Source organism: Lithobates pipiens, unplaced genomic scaffold (assembly GCF_037356315.1).
Source record: "Lithobates pipiens isolate NorthernLeopardFrog02 unplaced genomic scaffold, aLitPip1_a1.2 Scaffold_19, whole genome shotgun sequence".
NCBI lineage: Eukaryota > Metazoa > Chordata > Amphibia > Anura > Ranidae > Lithobates > Lithobates pipiens.
In genome coordinates, this window is record NW_027507764.1 from 418,591,034 (window position 1) to 418,611,346 (window position 20,313).

Here is a 20,313-nt window from a genome sequence, read left to right on the forward strand (position 1 = left end):
CACTTTCCATTGCAACCCTGTATGCAGCCTCCTGAGACACAACTGCGTTTCAACCATGAGGAACGTGCTCCCAACTCCAGCCACAGCGAACTTCAGCGTCTCGACCATGGGGAACGTGCTTACGAGTCCAGTCTTAACCATAAGGAACGTCCGTGACATGACACATTGTTGCGCGCACCACTACTGCGCATGCGCAATTTTTGGCAAGATTTTCCGTTCGGCAATGTGCCGAAAAGACCATTGTCGGCAAATATGTTTTGGTTCATCCCTAGTTCCTAACTCACATACTAGGGCCAATTAACCTAACAGCATGTCTTTGGAGTGGAGTGGAAGAGAACCACACATGCAAACTCCAGCAGGGTAGTGCCGTGGTTGGGATTTGAACTGACTACCGTAGCACTGTTAGGTGAAGGTGCTAACCACTTAGCTATTCTAAAATGCCAAGCTGCAACCAGTAATTCTAAATCCATGAAGACATGAAAGGTAAACATTTTTAATAAAATCCTTGGAAAATGTTTAAAATGCAGAGAAATGCCTTTGCAGTATCCCTTTAATTGAATGTGGTAGGCAGTTAGGAATTCTAGCAGAGGAAAACAGTAAAAAAAAATACCTAAGTGCCAAATACAATTATATTCTAGAACAATTCCAACCAGAAGCGTTTACTGCAAAGAATATCATGAATCATAGTTATGAGGCCATTGGGAGATTTAGCCACCCATATTTCATTGCATTGAACTTTTGTTCTAGGTAATTTAATAGGCTGAGTCATCTAAGCTCTGACGTCACCATTTTTTGGCTTTTCGCAATTTAATTTTTTTAAAATCTAATTTATTTAGCAATATGACTGACAGGACGCTTGTATTGGATTTTGTAAATAAAGCCTCTGAAAACAAAACTTTTCCTGTATTATTAGGATGAATTGAGGTTTTGGTGTAGTGCATGCTAATACATTTTTATTCTGCTAAATAAATACCATACTTCAAATTAAAGACAACAGGTATGGAGCGCTCTGGACCTCTGCAAACTAGAACTAGGCAACATCTGAAGAAAAAAAACATAATTTGCCCACTTGCTTCGAACAGTAAAATGATAATCCAAATACGTAGTTGAAAGGCATTTACCTAACGTTTAAAACAAACTGAACGGATATGCATATAAATATACTGTGTATCTGATGAAATCTCACCCTGTAGTTTAATAGTTGTTAAATGCCCTTGTAGATATGTATAACCAAGTCTAAGCTCCGGTGCTTGGTACGTACAGATTAACAGCAGCTCTCCGCTGTGGCTATATTGAAGTTGTTCCATCAACAATTAAGCTCATTGCACATGAGTAAAGTAATGCAGTATATCACCTTTCACTATTGTTCTATGTGTTTTTGAATGATAACTTGTCTCTTCCTGAGGACTGGGTGGCAAGGCAGGCTTCAATGGTCTGCTTTGTAGATCCGAACAGGCTACTTATCCACCCAGTACCTTCCATCCAGAACCTTACATCATTCAAAATCCGTTCTTGAGTTCCAGTCAAGTAACTTTGCCTAGGCTGAGACAATGTCATCAGTCTACTATAGGCAGGAGCAGGGCCTGTGCAAGAATTTTTGTCTACACAGGAGAAGGTGCGTTCCATTATATGGGCAACACTGACAGTTCTTTGTAGGGTAGTGGGGTAGTGGTACTGTGATGAACGAATCCTTTAATATGCCAGGTCTTGTAGGTAATGTAACTGCTGCAGAAATGCATCTTCTATGGGGCATAACGTCATTTTTTTTATTTGTTGTCAGATTGGACCAGAGAAGGGTGTAGTGCAGCTGGCAACTGCTGCAGTACTTAATGCAGTGTGGGACCTATGGGCTAAAAAGGAAAGAAAGGTATGTATATCTTGGCCATTTTAAATCTTGTGATATTGTGCTTTAAGGCTCAGTTCTCTTTTATATTAAAATGTACTATGCAGTCAAGGGACCCAGTACTTTTTAAAAATACTGAGCTCTTTACAAAACTGGTCCTCCATTTTTAATGCCATACCTGTAGGCCAAGCTTGGCTTCCCCACAGCACAGCTAAAAAACTAGCATTGGGAGTAATCTGCCTCATCCAGTTGAGAACTGGGATGTACTGTGCATAAGGCATGCCTCCAGCACCACAGGAGTAAGCACTCTCCTTCTTTCAAGACCTGCGCATGCACAGTGCACTGTCCACCTCCTGAGCTCAGCCGCTGTTAAGAAGGGCACAGAGTACGCTGTGCATGTGTCATATTTGTGAACAAGCACTCGTTTGTGTCATCCTAGGAGCATGCTCAACAGTCAGAGCATCCTAGCTTCTATGCTGGATCATGGTGGACCTGACAGGCTGAGGGGAAGCAAAGATTGGCATTACAGGTATTTCATGTAAACTGGGCTGTTTTTTTAAAGCTGGACATTGGTTTTCACACTACGGGGCCCTTGAGTACATAGTCATTTTTTAAAATAGGTGAACTTAGCCTTTAAAGTGCAACTAAAAGCAATTTTATTTTATTTTTTTAACCTCGTCAGTGTTTCTTATGCCATCTGTGTCCCATTGGGAAGATTTCCTTTCACTTTCTGTCCCATAGCTAAAACAGTAAGTAAGAGGAAATCTCCCAGAATGAGGGGTATGTTACCAGCCAGGGTAACCAGAACTAGTGTCCCTATGGGAAGATTTGCCCTCTTTTAGTGTTCTGATGTCAACTCAAAATTTGGGATTTTCGGGGGGCGTCGGCGGTAAAGCGACGCTATTTTTAGCGACACTTTACCGTCGTTTTAGCTGCGCTATTTGGGCACTAAGGCAGATAGTAATTACAACTGACAGCTGTTTTTATCACTTTCACTACCCAAAACTAAAAAAAAAAAAAAAAAAAAAAAAAGTTTTGCCTTTAGTTACACTTAAAATGATAAATCTTCATCAGTGACCATTTTCAATCAATGCAATGAGCTATCCATTGAGCAAGCTACAATGTTGCATGTGACAAATGTTTATTGGCAACATAAAGATTTAAATATAAAGATATCAACTACCACTTTACACCCTCTAATTGGTTAAATTGGTAAATTGTTAGCAATCACCTTAGAATGCTCACCAAAATCAATCACTTTTTCTACTATGATTAAATGGCTGGATACACATAACGCAGTCCCGAAAACATGATTATGTCATATCTACGAACACCTACACAACAGGTAGCAAAGTGAATGTCTCTGATTTTGCTATAAATAAAAAATAAATGAATGGAGAAAAAGGCAATAAAAATTAGCAACAATATATTATTACTACTTATATCATGATTTTTGTTTGTTTTTGTATTTTAGCCCCTCTGGAAGTTGCTGGTTGACATGGTAAGGCTTTATGTAAACCATTCTCCAGATAAATTGTTAGATAACGTTTTTGTGATTCTGTACAGCCGGTGTTATGATCTAGACAGAACTGCAGTTAAGCAGTTCAGCTTGGTCCAGGGCTAATCATAGCCTATGACTGGACAATGAAGGAGCTTTTGCTGATGAAGTCATTCCTGTGCTTTACACTCCTGACAAGTGGACAGTGTGCTGATATTCCCTAAATGCTTCTATGCAAGGGACTACAAGAGGGTGATAGCAAAACACATTTGGGTACTTATGATGATATACACAAATACAGTTAATTGACTACTTAAATAGATTACATTTTTATTATCTGCTTGAAGTTCGATCTTAATCAGTCCGTGGGAAAGTTAACCCACATCAGACTCATGAACTGCATTTTCCTCTGTGAAAAGCATTAGATGGAAGCGTTCATTCTCTGCCTCCTAAAATTTATACTTGTTCTAATGCAATGCAGTTCAATGTATACAGCTTTGCAGCGCACAAACCAGCATGGAATGCACTCGGGAAGGTCCGGAAAACAGAAGTGACGTTGGGACATGTCAGATGGCGCGTTTCAAAGCTTTTGCTTTTTCTTCAGATCGGATTAGTTACTGTAGTAGGGATGGGATGAACGGTTCGGCCCGAGCATAAGTTCAGTCCAAACTTTCGTTGTTTGGACGTTCGGTGAGCAGCCAAATAAACGGGTTGTCCAACCGTTTGTTCGGCCCCCCGAACCAACCACAATGCATTGCGGCACTGAACATTGCATTTCAAGCCCTAATTGGCTGAAGCAGTGAAAGCTTCAGCCAATCAGGGCACAGAGCACTGTCAGAGTCATGACTTTATCCAATCATGGCTCATTCCCACCCCACAGTATAAAAGTATTCTTTCAATGGCAGACATTTTCAGTGTGATGTTGGCATGGAGATAGAACAGGGCTCTGCTGAGTGCTATTAGTTAGTTAGTGTGATATACTGAGCTATTTTGCTTCAATTGTCAGTGTACAATATTAGTTTAGTGTCAGTCTAGGGATAGTGTGATTGTAGTGTGGAGGACCTTCATTCAGCTTTGCATGGTGTGCAGCTAGAGTAGGGACAGCTCAGATAGTTTCACTGTAGTCTAGTGAGACCGTGTCATTCATACATACATACATTAGTGTAGAGTAGGGGCAGTTCAGATAGTGTCAGTGTAGTGACGGTTGAACACCATCTATTTGATTACATTATTGCTAATTTAACGCCATTTACTTTTGTGTGCGCTACTGCCAGTTTAACGCCATTTACCTTTGTGTGCGTTATTGCCAGTTTAACGCCATATAGTTTTGCATGCGTTACTGCCAGTTTAACACCATATAGTTCTGTGTGCATTACTGCCAGTTTAACACCATATAGGTTTGTGTGTCACTGCCAGTTTAACGCGCCATTTAATTCTGTGTGCGTTACTGGCAGTTTCAAGCCATATTGTTTTGTGCGCGTTACTGCCAGTTTCACGCCATATAGGTTTGCATGCATCACTGTTGTTTGGCTCATTATATTGCAGTATATTGCAGTATATTATAGTGTATCCATGGAGTGTGTCTGTGTAGTGTGAGTACTCAAATTAAAGTACGCCAAACACCTCTTTACATTGATTAAAGTGCATCTACATACAGATTTCAATTTCTTCTTTACATTTGCTCATACGCACCCCCCCCCCCCCCCCAATAATTCCCTTGGCACTGTAAGGGGGTCAGCAACAAATGTGTCCACAGGCAATGGTGGATGTGGTGGTCAGTCTTCAGGCAGGGCATAATTTCCTCTGTTTAGTGAGTTTGCCCATGCTATCCAGCCATAGCATGCAGAGGAGGTGGTGGACTGGCTTACTAAAACTTCCTCATCCTCTGTCACGCAAGCAGATACAAGTGTGCAGTACCCTGCAGTTGCCAGAATGGATAAACCTGCCTCCTTGTCCACATCTCTTCCTGCCATAGCCCCAACATCAGCCATTGAGGAGTCAGCTGAGTTATTGAGTTATTTAAACCACAGCATCAGCCACTTGCTCCTTGATTATGCCCAGCCATTACTGGATTCAGATGTTGGTTCTGAGGTTGAGGATGATGGGAACATGAGCCTAGAGAAAGCGAGGAACACTGGTAGACAAATTGGCATTCATGTTCCCCAAGCCGCAGTGTATTGCCAAGTTGTCTCCAGTGGTAATAATGAAGATGGGGGAGACGGAGATGATGAGGTCACTGATGCGACTTGGGCACCAGATAGAGCAGAGCAGGAAACTGAGTCAAGAGTAGAGAGCAGTCACCCTATTCCATCACATTCTACAGCTATTATCTCCCGACCCACTCCCCAAAGCTGAACTGTCTGGGCCTTTTTCAGCACATCTGCAGCAGTTCACACTGTGTCTCAGGCTCATCGAATGTGGCAAACACACCATTTGGGTACCACATGCTTAACAATGCATATAACGTCAGCCCAATGGCAAGAGCACCTAAAAGCCACACAAAAGGGTCACAAATCTGTCCCTCATCTTCCTCCTCCTCCTTACCCACTTCAGTCTCCCCTTACGATACCGAGTCATTAGCTCTCAGCAGTCTCCACTGACAGGGATGATGGTATAGCACAGGGTGTCCCAAGTCCTAGCAGTACATCTACCAGAAGCACACCACTAGCTGTAGACTGTAGCCGGCAAATTTCTCTGGCCCATCTGCTGCAGCGGAAAAAAAAATACAGTCCCTGCCACCCACATGCCCAGCGTCTGAATGGCAAGCTTGTCAAAGCTGTTGGCTCTCCGACTTTTGCCTTTCAGCCTGGTGGATTCTGCCCCTTTCCGTGAATTCACACAATGTGCTGTACCACATATATATATATATATATATATATATATATATATATATATATATATATATATATATATATATATATTGCACGAATGGAAGTATTTTGATTGAATTTATATTTTTGTTGTAATCATTTTTTATTTATTTTCCTGTATATCATTTTGGAGGTATTAGAAATTCTAGGAGCACAAGCCATTTTCCGTTACGGCTTTTCACTTTTACAAAGGCACGTGATACAATTCACAACTTTGATTTTATTATTTATTTTTTCATTATTCTGTTTCTATTAAAAAATCCCAGAGGGTCTAACACAGGTTATTTTTATGACTAATTATTTTTTTGTAAATTAACCACTTGCCGACCAGCGCACGACGATGTACGTCGACAGAATGGCACGGGCAGGCAAATGGGCGTACATGTATGTCCCTTTAAATTTGCCGCCCTGCCATCGGGAGTGCGCCACCCGCGGCGCGCACCCGCGCTGGTCGGTACCCCCGTGAGTCCGGTCGCGGGACCCACGGACTCGATCGCCGCGGGCATCCCCGCGATCGTCTCACGGAGCGGCCAAATGAAGAAATGCCGTTGTAAACAGCATTTCTTCATTCTGCCTAGCAACTAGTGACGCTGATCTCTGCTCCATGTGATTGGAGCAGAGATCAGTGTTCACTAAATGAAAGCCCAACCCCCCCACAGTTAGTAACACACCCCTAGGAACACTTAACCCCTACACTGCCACCCACTGGTTAACCCCTTCACTGCCAGTGTCATTTACACAGGAATCACAGCATTTGTATAGCAGTGATTACTGTATAAATGACAATGGTCCCAAAAATGTGTTAAAAATGTCCGATGGGTCCCCCACAATGTCGCAGTCACAATAAAAATCGCTGATCGCCACCATTACTAGTAAAAAAAAAATTCTTAATAAAAATGCTATAAAACTATCCCTATTTTGTAAACGCTATAACTTTTGCGCAAACCAATCAATAATCGCTTATTGCGATTTTTTTTACCAAAAATATGTAGAAGAATACGTATCGGCCTGAACTGAGGGAAAAAATGTTTTTTTATATATTTTTGGGGGATATTTATTATGACAAAAAGTAAAAAATAATGCGTTTTTTTCAAAATTGTCGCTCTTTTTTTGTTTATAGCGCAAAAAATGAAAACCGCAGGGGTGATCAAATACCACCAAAAGAAAGCTCTATTTGTGGGGAAAAAAAGACGTCAATTTTGTTTGGGAGCCACGTCACACGACCGCGCAATTGTCAGTTAAATGGACGCAGTGCCGAATCGCAAAAAGTGGTCTGGTCTTTGACCAGCAAATTGGTCTGGCCTGAAAGTGGTTAATCTATTTATTACACCAGAGTGTTAACCATATCAGCTCTTGGTCTAATTAATCTAGGAAAACACTTCAGAGAGTGTAACACAAACACCCTAACCTAACCCTGTTTCAATCCATAATATACAGGAATTCCAAGGGGCAATTAATAGCCTAATTTTTCAAAATATAGAGGGAAGTAATAAAAGTTCACAGTATAGAAGTCAAGTGCAGGCTGAGGATCAAACACATAAAAGCATATAGTTCAGAGCGTATCTCACTACGGTGTGGGGCATATTAGGGATATATATCCCCAGCCCCACTAGGTTTGTTTAAGTGGACCTATTTAATTTTTGTGCCCTTTTTCATATACAATGTTATAACCTGCAGAGGGTATAACACAGTATTATTTGTTATTGGAACAGTGCCACACCTACTACAAAGAGGGAAATGGACCGTTAATAATGTGCATAGGAAATTGGTGAAAAATTAATAAAAATAATGGGTGATTAAAAATTGTTATTATAAATTATTATAAAGGCTTGTAACACTGCATAAAGGATTATAGAAAAGATTATAACACAGCATAGAAGAAAAGGATGGATGAAAATGAACCTACGGATATAGATATAAACAGAGATATGCAACAGGGGAATTTTACAGATAAGGTGATGAACAGACATATCCATTCAGTATTAATCATAATGAGCAACAATCATAGCAAGTGTGTTACAATTGTGTGACTGTATCTCATGCACATATACATGCATACATATACACATATATACATACATGTATATATGTCCCTAAGTGCATATATAACACAAAGGACATGGCCACTATGAACATTAATGGTATTGATGTGATTATCCATACCAAAATGTTTTCTATATACCGTATATACTCGAGTATAAGCCGAGATTTTCAGCCTCTTTTTTGAGGCTGAAAGTGCCCCCCTCGGCTTATACTCGAGTCATCGCTGTCTGCCCGCTCGATCAGCGTGTCGAGCAGACAGACAGCGGCCATTCTATTCAAAAGCCGCGCCTCCGGCTCCGCCTTCGCCTGTGATAGGCGGAACACTGAATTTCCCAGCAGCCTGTGTTCCGCCTATCACGGACATCGTATCATCCTCGTACTACGGACGAGGATGATACGACGTCTGTGATAGGCGGAACACAGGCTGCTGGGAAATTCAGTGTTCCGCCTATCACAGGCGAAGGCGGCGGCGCAGCTTTTGAATTTTACAATGGCCGCCGACGAAGAGGGCACGGGACGGAGGCAAGGCAAGGCACGGCACGGCACGGGACGGGACGGGACGGGGGCAAGGCACGACACGGGACGGATGCAAGGAGGCAAGGCACGGGACGGAGGCAAGGAGGCAAGGCACGGGACGGAGGCTCGGGACAAAGGTAGGCTGGACACACACACACACACACACACACACACACACACACACACACACACACACACACACACACACGGATGGACGGACACACAGGGATGGACGGACACACAGGGATGGACGGACACACACACAGGGATGGACAGGCATGTCTCACCCTCGGCTTATACACGAGTCAATAAGTTTGCCAGTTTTTTTGGGGGTAAATTGGGGGCCTCGGCTTATATTCGGGTCGGCCTATACTCGAGTATATACGGTATGTATAAGAAAGTGTATACAAATAGATTCTATGTGACTATTGTTATGACTATCTACTTACCACCCTGCAGAAGGAGGTGGAACCCCAAAAACACCTGAAAAATGATGCACAAATATGTTAAATGTACCATATCAATATAGCTGTACATATGAGAGACTCAATTATTAAATAACTGTATTGACCTCAATTTCTTTATTGAGGCCATGGGGCGTCAAAGTATTGAGAGTATAAATCCAGAAAGTTTCCTGTTTACAAAAGCATTGGAACCTTTCAGCTGGTGTATATTTATCTGGTATACATTCAATGATCCATATCCCTAGATCAGTAATGGCTTTTTGGTGGTGGGCAGCAAAATCGCATGAGAAACTATACTGGGGACTGCCTTCCTGGACTGACCGTCTGTGCTCCCCGAACCTGGTTTGCAAGGCCCTGGTGGTTTTGCCAATGTAGAGCATAACGCAGGGGCAAGATAGACTGTACACATGTGTCATGAAACAACTGTAGAATGAATTGAGCATAAATGTTCTGCAGTTGGCACTGAAGGTTTTTTTTACCATGGGGAACATGTGTACAGGTAAAACAGGGCCTTTTTACAGTGAAACTTGCCTACTAATGGGATTAAAGTAAGTTGTTTCAGGGTAGTGGTTTTAGCCTGGGATTTAATTTTACTAGGAGCAATTTTTTGCTTTTCACACTCGACGCCTTTCAATATGCAAACTTGGGTAAAGTGGACAGGGACGTGGTTAAGTGGGGGTCCTGGGATAGACTGGACCAGTGTTTTTTAAAAATATTTTCAATTTTTCTATGACTGGCATGATATTGTGTGATAAATCTGGTGGCAGATTCAGGAGTCTTTTTAGTCGAGATGGGCATGCTCTTTGATAAAAAGAGCTTGCTTTGTCAATAAGGTTGGGGGGGTAGCCTTTGTCAAGAAATGTTTTCCATGAAGTAAAACTCTCTTGCTTGTAATCTTTCAGTCTAGTTCAGCCTCAGGCAATGGAATTGACTCTTGGGGATGTTTCAGTCCCACCTGGGATGATAACTAGAATAGTGGAGGAATTAATTCCCAGCCATGGGTTTACTATAATTTTTGGCGGTTATCAAGGAATTGGTATAAAAAAATCTCTAGGTCCAAAAAAAACATATGGACACAGGGTCTACTACTGAACTGAAGGATAGACCAAAAATATTAGAATTACAATGGGCGACAAATTGTTGGACTGAGCTCAAGGGCCATGCAGAATGATCTTGATATCATCAATATACCAACCATAGAAGATCAGGTGTGCTGCAAAGGGGTTGCTCACCCAAATACACATAGTCTCCCACAGCTCCATGGTCAAGTTGGCATAGCTAGGGGCAAAATTGGCCCCCATAGCTGTACCTTGCTTTTAAAAATAATAATCACCTTCAAACATTACATAGTTGTGTCCCAAACAGAACTTGGTAGCCTGAAGAATAAACTCTATTCGTTGTGTATTGAGGAGGGAATCCTCATTAAGGAAATGTGTCACGGCCAGAAAACCAACTGCATGAGGTATGGAGGTGTACAGAGAACAGACATCTAAAGAGACCCACTGGTATGAAGACTCTCACATAAGGATGTAATAACTCTATCAGATGTGTACCATCTCGGATGTAGTTCACTGCAGTACTTCTTTTTTCATCACTATATGTCCCGAGTATTTTGAGTTAAATGAGGGCAAGCATCATTCAGCATTCTCTGAACCTAGGCTATCACTGGCCTACCCTGCCTATGACTGGACAGTAAAGGAGATGCTGCACAGTGATGAGTTTGGCTCTTTACTTTCTCTTCCTATCAGCATGTTTTATTTTTCAGTACATGAACTGACTGTCCTACTCCTACTCCTACCTGTACCTCTCCTACTCTGAGCTCTACAACACACAGACTGCAAGAGGCTGTAAAATTCAGGTGCCTAAAATATAATTAACTATGTATTAATACAGAAATGCATTAAAGTGATACTAAAGCTTCAGTTTTTTTTTTTTTTATTAAAATAATAAACATGTTATACATACCTACCAATGATTTTGCACAGAGCAGCCCCAATCCTCTTCTTCTAGGGACTGCCACTGGTGCTTCTTTTCCACAAGTGTCCCCATTGAAAGCTGCTTTGCATAGGGGCACCTTTGCATGCTCATTTTCTAGCTGCCCCATCTATGTCTGTTGACACAAATTGGGTGACTCAGCCCCACTCGCACAGGATTTGATTGACAGCAGTGGGAACCAATGGCTCCCACTGCTATCAATCTGCCCAGTGAGGAGGGAGACAGCGGTGAGAGCCGCTGCTTTTGTTCACATCGCTGGATCAGATCAGGCTCAGGTAAGAATAGAGGGGGGGGGTGGATTTTGCAGACCAGAAGGCACCTCATAGAGCTATTTAATTTTGTGATAGGCTGTTTCATTTTCCTAAACTGCAAATATATGTTATATCATAATGTGTCTTTTCCTTTTATATCCAACAGACTCCAGAGCAGCTGGTATCCTGCATTGATTTTAGATACATAACAGATGCACTGACAGAGGAAGAAGCTCTTGGTAGGCGACATTTTTACACCAGGGTCACAATATGAAATTATTATATTTTCCACACTGGGAATATTTTATATGCAATGATGTTTTACAGAAATACTTCAAAATGGAAAACAAGAACAAGAAATCAGAGGTAAATCGGAAAGCGTACCAAGCTGCTATATGCACTTGTTTATGATCTATATTTGTCATACTACTGTACATTCTGTTTTCCTGTGGCGCTGCCTATTACACTCTAGCACAGTGGTGTCAAAGTTTTTATTTTTTTAATGCATTCTTTATTTATAAAAATAACAATTACAATAAGCAGAAAAATATAGATATACTCAAGATACATAGACCTAACAATTTACATACAAATTCAGAAAGAGGACCATTAGGATAACACTATATGTCTAGGTCTAGATTAGAAAATTTTAAATAGGTACAAAATAAACCTATATTGGGCCAAAAGCATAGTCCAACACAAGAGACTTAATAAGACATTGAACAATAGCCCGTCATGAAAGCGAATGCAATGTGGAAGGGTATATGGGATGGACAATAAGGGAAATGTAAGCTTAGAAAAAAAGGAAAGGTAGAGAGAAGGGGAGGAAAAAAAATGGGGGGGGGGGGTTGGGAGGAGAAGAGAGAGGATAGGGGAAGGAAGGGGCAGGTGGGGCAGCACCTCCAGCAAGAGGAAAAACAGTACATCTATCGTCTAAAGAAATTACACCCAGCAGACAAATAACAATGTAAGGAGAGTGTAGCAGTCCAAGAGATTATCCCACCAGAATCTTTTTGAATTCATCTGTACAGGAAAATTCAAGCCAATAGAACCACATTTTAGTAAACCTTTCAGTTGTATCTTTGAGTGCACTAGTCAAACTTTCCATTTCCCTAATGTCCTCTACTTTAAGGATTCATTGTTGTAGAGTAGGTGGGTACACCGACTTCCATAAAGGCTGAATACATGCCCAGGCAGCGTTAACTAGGGGCCTCGCTACCATTATATATATATATATATATATATATATATATATATATATATATATATATATATATATATTGTGAGGGGGTTAGCTCGGTAGCAGGTGTGTGTGGCCCCCTGGATGGGTTCACAACACAAAGTCAGGCACAGCAGACAGCGGTGTAGGTGCAAAAAAACAAAAGATCTGGTTTATTTAGGCTACATGCAATGATACATATAACAGCCAAACAAAATAAAACAAGAAAATAAATCCTGGTCAGCTTGACCTCTAACTACACACGTAGACTCCCTGTCTAACAACTGGGTGCAGCCTTGTGCTGCCCCAGTCCCTGTCTCTATTGTAGGGGTTTGCCACACAGGCGTTAACTCACCGCACAGAACAGATCTCAGACTCCCCAGTCTATACACACAAAACTGGTTCCAGGATGGAGCATCTCCCTATGCATGCTGGTTTTTTTTTGTAGAGGTCTTAATGAGCCCACTTACTACAGCTGGGCTCATTAACTCTTCCCCTCTAATTGTAAAAGTCTGCATAAAGCCTGAATCTAGGACACACATATTTCCCATCCTGAATACAACAAGGTGATTTTACCTGCGTGCTGCCACATACCCCCCCCTCTTGTTTCAACCTTGGGGTTGTAACACAAGCAGCCAGACACGCATGTATCCGAGACAAAGCATCCACATTCCCCATTTTAACACCAGGGCGATGCTTAACTGTAAAGTTAAATTCCTGTAGGGCCAGGAACCACCTATTTACCCTTCTATTGGTCTCCTTGTTTTGAGCCATCCACTTTAAAGGAGCGTGATCAGTCACCAGGTCAAAGTGCCTACCTAGCAGATAGTACCGAAGGGAATCTAGAGCCCACTTCACTGCTAAACATTCCTTCTCAATCGTGGAGTAATTTACCTCATGGGACTTCAACTTCCTGCTGAGCTAAATGACTGGGTGCTCTTCCCCGTTCCAGACCTGGGATAACACTGCTCCTAACCCAACGTCTGATGCATCAGTTTGTACCACGAAGTCCTTAGAGAAGTCTGGTGAGTACAACACTGGCTGGCTACATAAGGCTGTTTTTAAGGACTGAAATGCTTCTTCAGCCTCTGGGGACCATTTAACCATAACCGACTCTTTCCCTTTTGTCAGGTTGGTGAGGGGCACAGCCTGAGAAGCAAAATGGGGAATGAATCGTCGATAATAGCCAGCGATTCCCAGAAAGGCTCGTACCTGTTTCTTGCTGTTGGGACGTGGCCAACTCTGTATGGCCTCGACTTTATTGACTTGGGGTTTTATCACCCCCCTCCCAATAGTGTACCCAAGATATTTGGCCTCCTCCTGTCCAATGGTACACTTCTTTGGATTGGCCGTAAACCCAGCTTCCCGGATAGAGTCTAGGACTGCTTGTACTTTTGGCAAATGTGAGACCCAGTCTGTGCTATGGATAATCACATCATCCAGGTAAGCTGCAGCATATTTCTGATGGGGCCTCAGAATCTTATCCATTTTCCGCTGGAATGTTGCCGGTGCATTCTGTAACCCAAACGGCATTCTCTTATATTGGAATGCCCCATCTGGGGTTACAAACGCAGTTTTCTCCTTGGCCGACTCGGCCAGGGGAATTTGCCAATACCCTTTGGTGAGATCAAGAGTTGTCATATATCGGGCTGTTCCCAGCCGGTCAATCAACTCATCTATACGTGGCATGGGGTAGGTGTCAAATTTTGTAACTTTATTTAATTGTCTAAAATCGTTACAAAACCGCCAGCTTCCATCAGGTTTGGGCACTAGTACAATAGGACTGGACCAGTCACTCTGGGACTCCTCTATCACACCCAATTCCAGCATCCTTTGAACCTCCCCACGTATTGCCTCCCGTCGGGCCTCTGGTATTCTATAAGGTTTTAGTTTTACCCTTTCTCCTGGCGGGGTGATAATGTCATGCTCTACGCCAGATGTTTGTCCCGGAAGCTCAGAGAAAATCTCTTTGTTACGAAGTACAAACTCTTTAACCTCCTGTTGTTGGGGTTTCGATAAGGTGTCTGCTATTCCAACCTCAGGAACTAAGCAATCAGGCTGTACTTGTGACAAAGTCTCTGCGACTAGGGATTCCCTATCCCTCCAGGCTTTCAGCAGATTGACGTGATAGATCTGCTCCGGCTTTCGCCTTCCTGGCTGTCTCACCCTGTAGTTCACCTCACTAATTTTTTCAATTACTTCATATGGACCTTGCCATTTGGCCAGAAATTTGCTTTCAACCGTAGGGACTAGCACCAAGACCCTATCCCCTGGGGAAAAAGTACGGGTCTTGGCCCCACAGTTGTACACTCTCTGCTGTGCTAACTGCGCTTGGGTTAAATGTTCCTTTACAATTGGCATTACCTGTGCAATTCTATCTTGCATCAGGGCGACGTGCTCAATCACACTCCTGTGAGGAGAACTCTCATTTTCCCAAGTTTCCTTGGCGATATCCAGCAGCCCTCTTGGGTGTCTCCCATAGAGCAACTCGAAGGGTGAGAAACCCGTAGAGGATTGGGGTACCTCCCTAATGGCAAACATCAGATAGGGTATTAGATAATCCCAATTCTTTCCATCTCTATCCACCACCTTCTTTAACATTTGTTTTAGGGTTTTGTTGAATCTTTCAACCAACCCATCTGTTTGGGGGTGATACACAGATGTACGCAATTGCTTCACTTTGTACAACTTGCATAATTCTTTCATAACCCGGGACATAAAGGGTGTACCTTGGTCCGTAAGCAGTTCCTTACAAATACCCACGCGGCTAAAAACAAGGGATAGCTCTTTGGCTATGGTTTTGGCCGAGGTAGTTCGGAGAGGAATTGCTTCCGGATAACGGGTGGCATAGTCCAATATAACCAAAATGTACTGATGCCCCCTAGCAGACTTCATTATCGGACCTACCAAATCCATTGCGATCCTCTCAAAGGGGACCTCAATGATAGGAAGAGGTACCAGTGGGTTACGGAAATGTGGCATAGGTGCCGACTTCTGACACACAGGGCAGGAGGAACAATAATTTTCTATTTCCTTCATGACCCCAGGCCAATAGAATCTCTGCAATACCCTCTCTCTGGTTTTCTCTGTCCCCAGATGACCTCCCAGAATGTGTCCATGAGCCAATTCTAACACCAACTTCCTGTAAGGTTTGGGCACTACAAGTTGCTCAATGGTTTCTTCTGCCCTTTGAGCCACTCGATATAGCAGGTCCCTTTCCATAGTGAAGTAAGGATAAGGGCAAGTCTTATCTGGGTTCACTAACTCGCCATCTACTTTCACCACATTTTCCCGTGCCTTTATTAGGGTGGGGTCTTTTAACTGTTCTGTGGCAAAATTTTCCCTGTGAACCTCAAGATCCGAAAACTCCACAGACGGCATGTTTTCATCTGAGGATGTTGGCTCCTCCCCAGTTTCTCGAGTTTCCCCCGCCAATACCGACAAGGGAAATTCAGGAGAGTCCTCACCACTCCCAGAGGAATTCTGGTCATCTTCCTGGTTTATAGGGGCACCAATGGGGGCCTCAGGACAATCCCAGAGTTCCCAGAATTTTGGAAAATCCCTTCCCACAATAGCATCATGTGGTAACTGAGACACTAACCCCACCTGATGAGAGAGGTTACCTTTGGGGGTCTCAAAAAACACTGAAGTTACAGGATACTCTCGGGTGTCCCCATGCACACAAATAACAGCCACCCTGTTCTTCCCAGAGACCTCTGTAGTAACTAATTCAGCTTTTATCAATGTTACCAGGCTACCTGAATCTAGCAACACATCAACATGTCTACCATTAATACACATTTTACATAAATGTTTCTCAGGTCCCCGAATGGCCGTGCATGCAACTGTCGCAAACAGCGACTGACGTCTCTCCCTTATAAAGTCACATTGCATAGGCTCATCCACAACTGGGCAATTGGCTGCAATATGTCCCTCTTGCCGGCAGCGGTAGCAAATAATTTTTTGCGCTGCATCTTGCAGCATGGGCTTCCTGGGCTGCTCCCGCCAGACCTTAGGTAGAACTCCTACTCTCTCACTCTCTCCACCCTCACCCCTTGGAGTCATCTTACCCGCCACTGGGGATGATCTGGTCTTAGGGGGGAAAGTCCGTGAGTCCCTGGAAGAGGTGGTCAAGTTCTCTGTAGCCAAGTACCTCTCAACCAGATCCACAAGTTTATCTGCATTTTCTGGGTCTCCATGGCTTACCCATTTTTGGATGGCAGTAGGAAGAGCTCTCAGGAAACGATCCATAACCACACGTTCCACAATGTTTGGTGCGGTCAAAATCTCTGGCTGCAGCCACTTCCTGCTCAGGTGAATGAGATCATACATTTGAGACCTGGGAGGTTTTCCAACCTGAAAAGTCCAGTTATGCACACGCTGAGCCCGGACTGCCAGGGTGACACCCAGCCGTGCCAATATTTCTGCTTTTAGCACCACATAGTCTTTTGCTTGGTCAGGCTCTAGGTCATAATAAGCTTTCTGCGATTCCCCAGTTAACAGAGGGGCCAGCAGTCCAGCCCATTGCTCCTTAGGCCACTTTTCCCTTTCAGCAGTCCTTTCAAATGTGGTCAAAAACACCTCCGGATCATCCTCTCCAGTCATTTTTGTCAGTAAACGGCTCACACCAAAGGATGCGGTATTATTGTACCCACTTGCTTCATTGGTCTGCGGACGTTGCTGTATCAATGTCTCTATTTGCTGTTGAAAATTCTGCTCTTGCTTCTGCAACAGGTCTATGAAGCGGGCTTCAGATCGCTGCTGGGCTTGTTGCTGAGCTTCCAAACTCTGCTGCAAAGTTGCATTTGTCTGCTGCTGGGCTTGTTGCTGAGCTTCCAAACTCTGCTGCAAAGTTGCATTTGTCTGCTGCTGATTTGCATTTGCCTGCTGCTGGAATTGTTGTTGAGCTGCAAGGCTCTTTTGTAAAGCCGCATTTGTTTGCTGCTGATTTGCATTTGCTTGCTGCTGATTTGCATTTGCTAGAGCCAGCTGTCTCAGTATCTCCTCCATGCTGGCCTTTTAAAAAAAAATTGAAAAAAAAACTGCCCGCATTCTCCACCAACTGTGAGGGGGTTAGCTCGGTAGCGGGTGTGTGTGGCCCCCTGGATGGGTTCACAACACAAAGTCAGGCACAGCAGACAGCGGTGTAGGTGCAAAAAAACAAAAGATCTGGTTTATTTAGGCTACATGCAATGATACATATAACAGCCAAACAAAATAAAACAAGAAAATAAATCCTGGTCAGCTTGACCTCTAACTACACACGTAGACTCCCTGTCTAACAACTGGGTGCAGCCTTGTGCTGCCCCAGTCCCTGTCTCTATTGTAGGGGTTTGCCACACAGGCGTTAACTCACCGCACAGAACAGATCTCAGACTCCCCAGTCTATACACACAAAACTGGTTCCAGGATGGAGCATCTCCCTATGCATGCTGGGGTTTTTTGTAGAGGTCTTAATGAGCCCACTTACTACAGCTGGGCTCATTAACTCTTCCCCTCTAATTGTAAAAGTCTGCATAAAGCCTGAATCTAGGACACACATATTTCCCATCCTGAATACAACCAGGTGATTTTACCTGCGTGCTGCCACAATATATATATATATATATATATATATATATATATATATATATATATATATATATGTGGACAGTGGTACTTCATTGTGGTGCAATAGGTAAAAGGAAGGTGGGAATGGTAATGTCCTGTCAGTACATTTTTCCGTAATCATGCGTACACTGTTCCAAAAACTAGTAAAAAGCAGGCAGGATCAGAATAAATGTAACTTGTCCCCACTCTCAGCACCACACCCCACCATGTTTCAGGCACAGAGGGATAAATCCGATGCAGTAATATAGGGTGCTGTACACAGGGATAAGATTTTATACCCCAATTCTTGAAATGTAATGCATATCTAGGGAATGGTAATCTAGGATGGAAAAGGACCTGGGCGTACTAGTAGATGAGAGGCTCAGAAATGGCATGCAATGCAAGCTGCTGCTATCAAAGCAAACAGAATATTGGTATGCACTAAAAAGAGGATGAACGATAATTCTCCTGCTCTACAAGACTCCTAGAGTATGCTGTCCAGTTCTGGGTACCAGTCCTCAGGAAGGATGTACTGGAAATGGAGCGAGTACAAAGAAGGGCAACAAAGCTAATAAAGGGTCTGGAGGATATTATTTATGAGGAAAGGTTGCAAGCCCTGAACTTATTCTCTCTGGAGAAGAGACGCTTGAGAGGGGATATGATTTCAATATACAAATACTATACTGGTGACCCCACAACAGGGATAAACCTTTTTTTGCGGAAGGGCATGTAACAAGACTCGTGGCCACTCTTTAAAATTAGAAGAAAAGAGGTTTAACCTTAAAGGGTTCTTTACTGTAAGAACGGCAAGCATGTGGAATCCCCTTCCACAGGCAGTGGTCTCAGCAGGGGGCACCAATAGTTTCAAGAAACTATTAGATAAGCACCTAAACGACCGCAACATACAGGGATATACCATGTAATACTGACATATAATCACACACATAGGTTGGATTTGATGGACCTGTGTCTTTTTTCAACCTCACCTACTATGTAACTATGTATCTATGTAACATATATCTGTAGATCAGTGACCATCAACCCTGTCCTCAGGGCCCACTAACAGGCCAGGTTTTATGTATTACCTTGCCTGTTAGTGGGCCCTGAGGACAGGGATGATGACCACAGCTATAGATGATTAAAAGAGAGGCTCAAGATCTTTCTGCATTCCGCCAGGGTCCGGCATAGTTGGAGGTCATTTTGCCATTTGTCTAGACTCTAGATAGCTAAGGGGGGTCTGTGAAGATCCTTCGAGTAACAGTTTGTAAGAGAGGGAAGTGGCCAACTTTCTTGATAAAGGGGATCACAAGTGCAGCCCTTGAGAGAACCAAAGAGTATGGATGTGCAGCAGGAGATGGACAGAGACTGCAGCATGCTATCTGAGTTATTGACAACTGGGAATATGCTTCAGGTCAGTCATAGACTGGAGACACATTACATGAGACTGCTAGAGATCACTGCTATTACAGTCTCTTTACAAATCAACAAATCCAAATTAGTACTAAATATAGACATTTAATGTTTGCATAATCAAGATTCATTAAATAGTATACATTATAAAATTAAGATGGTGTGGAAGAAACCTTTGCTGGCTTAAATAAGCACCTAGACAAGGAAAAAACAGGATAACATTTGAAAATTGTGTTGGCTATGGCCCCCTCCTTATGCATGTAATGTATGTCATGCTTGAACATAATATACCTATGTTTGAAATCACTGTTCATATCAAAGCTTTACACCCCTTTTACACCAGGGCGTTTTGCAGGCGCTATAGCGTTAGAAATAGTGCCTGCAATCCGCCCTAAAGAAGCTGCCCCATTATGTGTAGTGTGAAAGCCCAGAGGGCTTTCACACTACAGCGGTGCGCTGGCAGGACATCAGAAAAAAGTCCTGCCAGCAGCTTCTTTGGAGTGGTGAAGGAGCGGTGTGTTTACCGCTCCTCCACCGCTGCTCCCCATTGAAATCAATGGGGCAGCGCTGTATCACCACCGGCAAAACGCCGCTATTGCGGCGTATTGCCGGTGG

General features: G+C 43.1%; 1 protein-coding gene across 3 annotated transcripts in view; it reads left to right on the forward strand.

Moving 5' to 3' along the window:
- ENOSF1 (enolase superfamily member 1) overlaps positions 1–20,313 on the forward strand; it is a 60,919-nt gene that overhangs the window by 17,398 nt on the left and 23,208 nt on the right. For all 3 annotated transcript variants that reach the window (XM_077492541.1, XM_077492542.1, XM_077492543.1), the window contains exons 4-7: positions 1,781–1,867; positions 3,318–3,344; positions 11,647–11,719; positions 11,808–11,846. In XM_077492541.1, the coding sequence (XP_077348667.1) occupies positions 1,781–1,867; positions 3,318–3,344; positions 11,647–11,719; positions 11,808–11,846 (226 nt within the window). The remainder of the gene's footprint in view (positions 1–1,780; positions 1,868–3,317; positions 3,345–11,646; positions 11,720–11,807; positions 11,847–20,313) is intronic.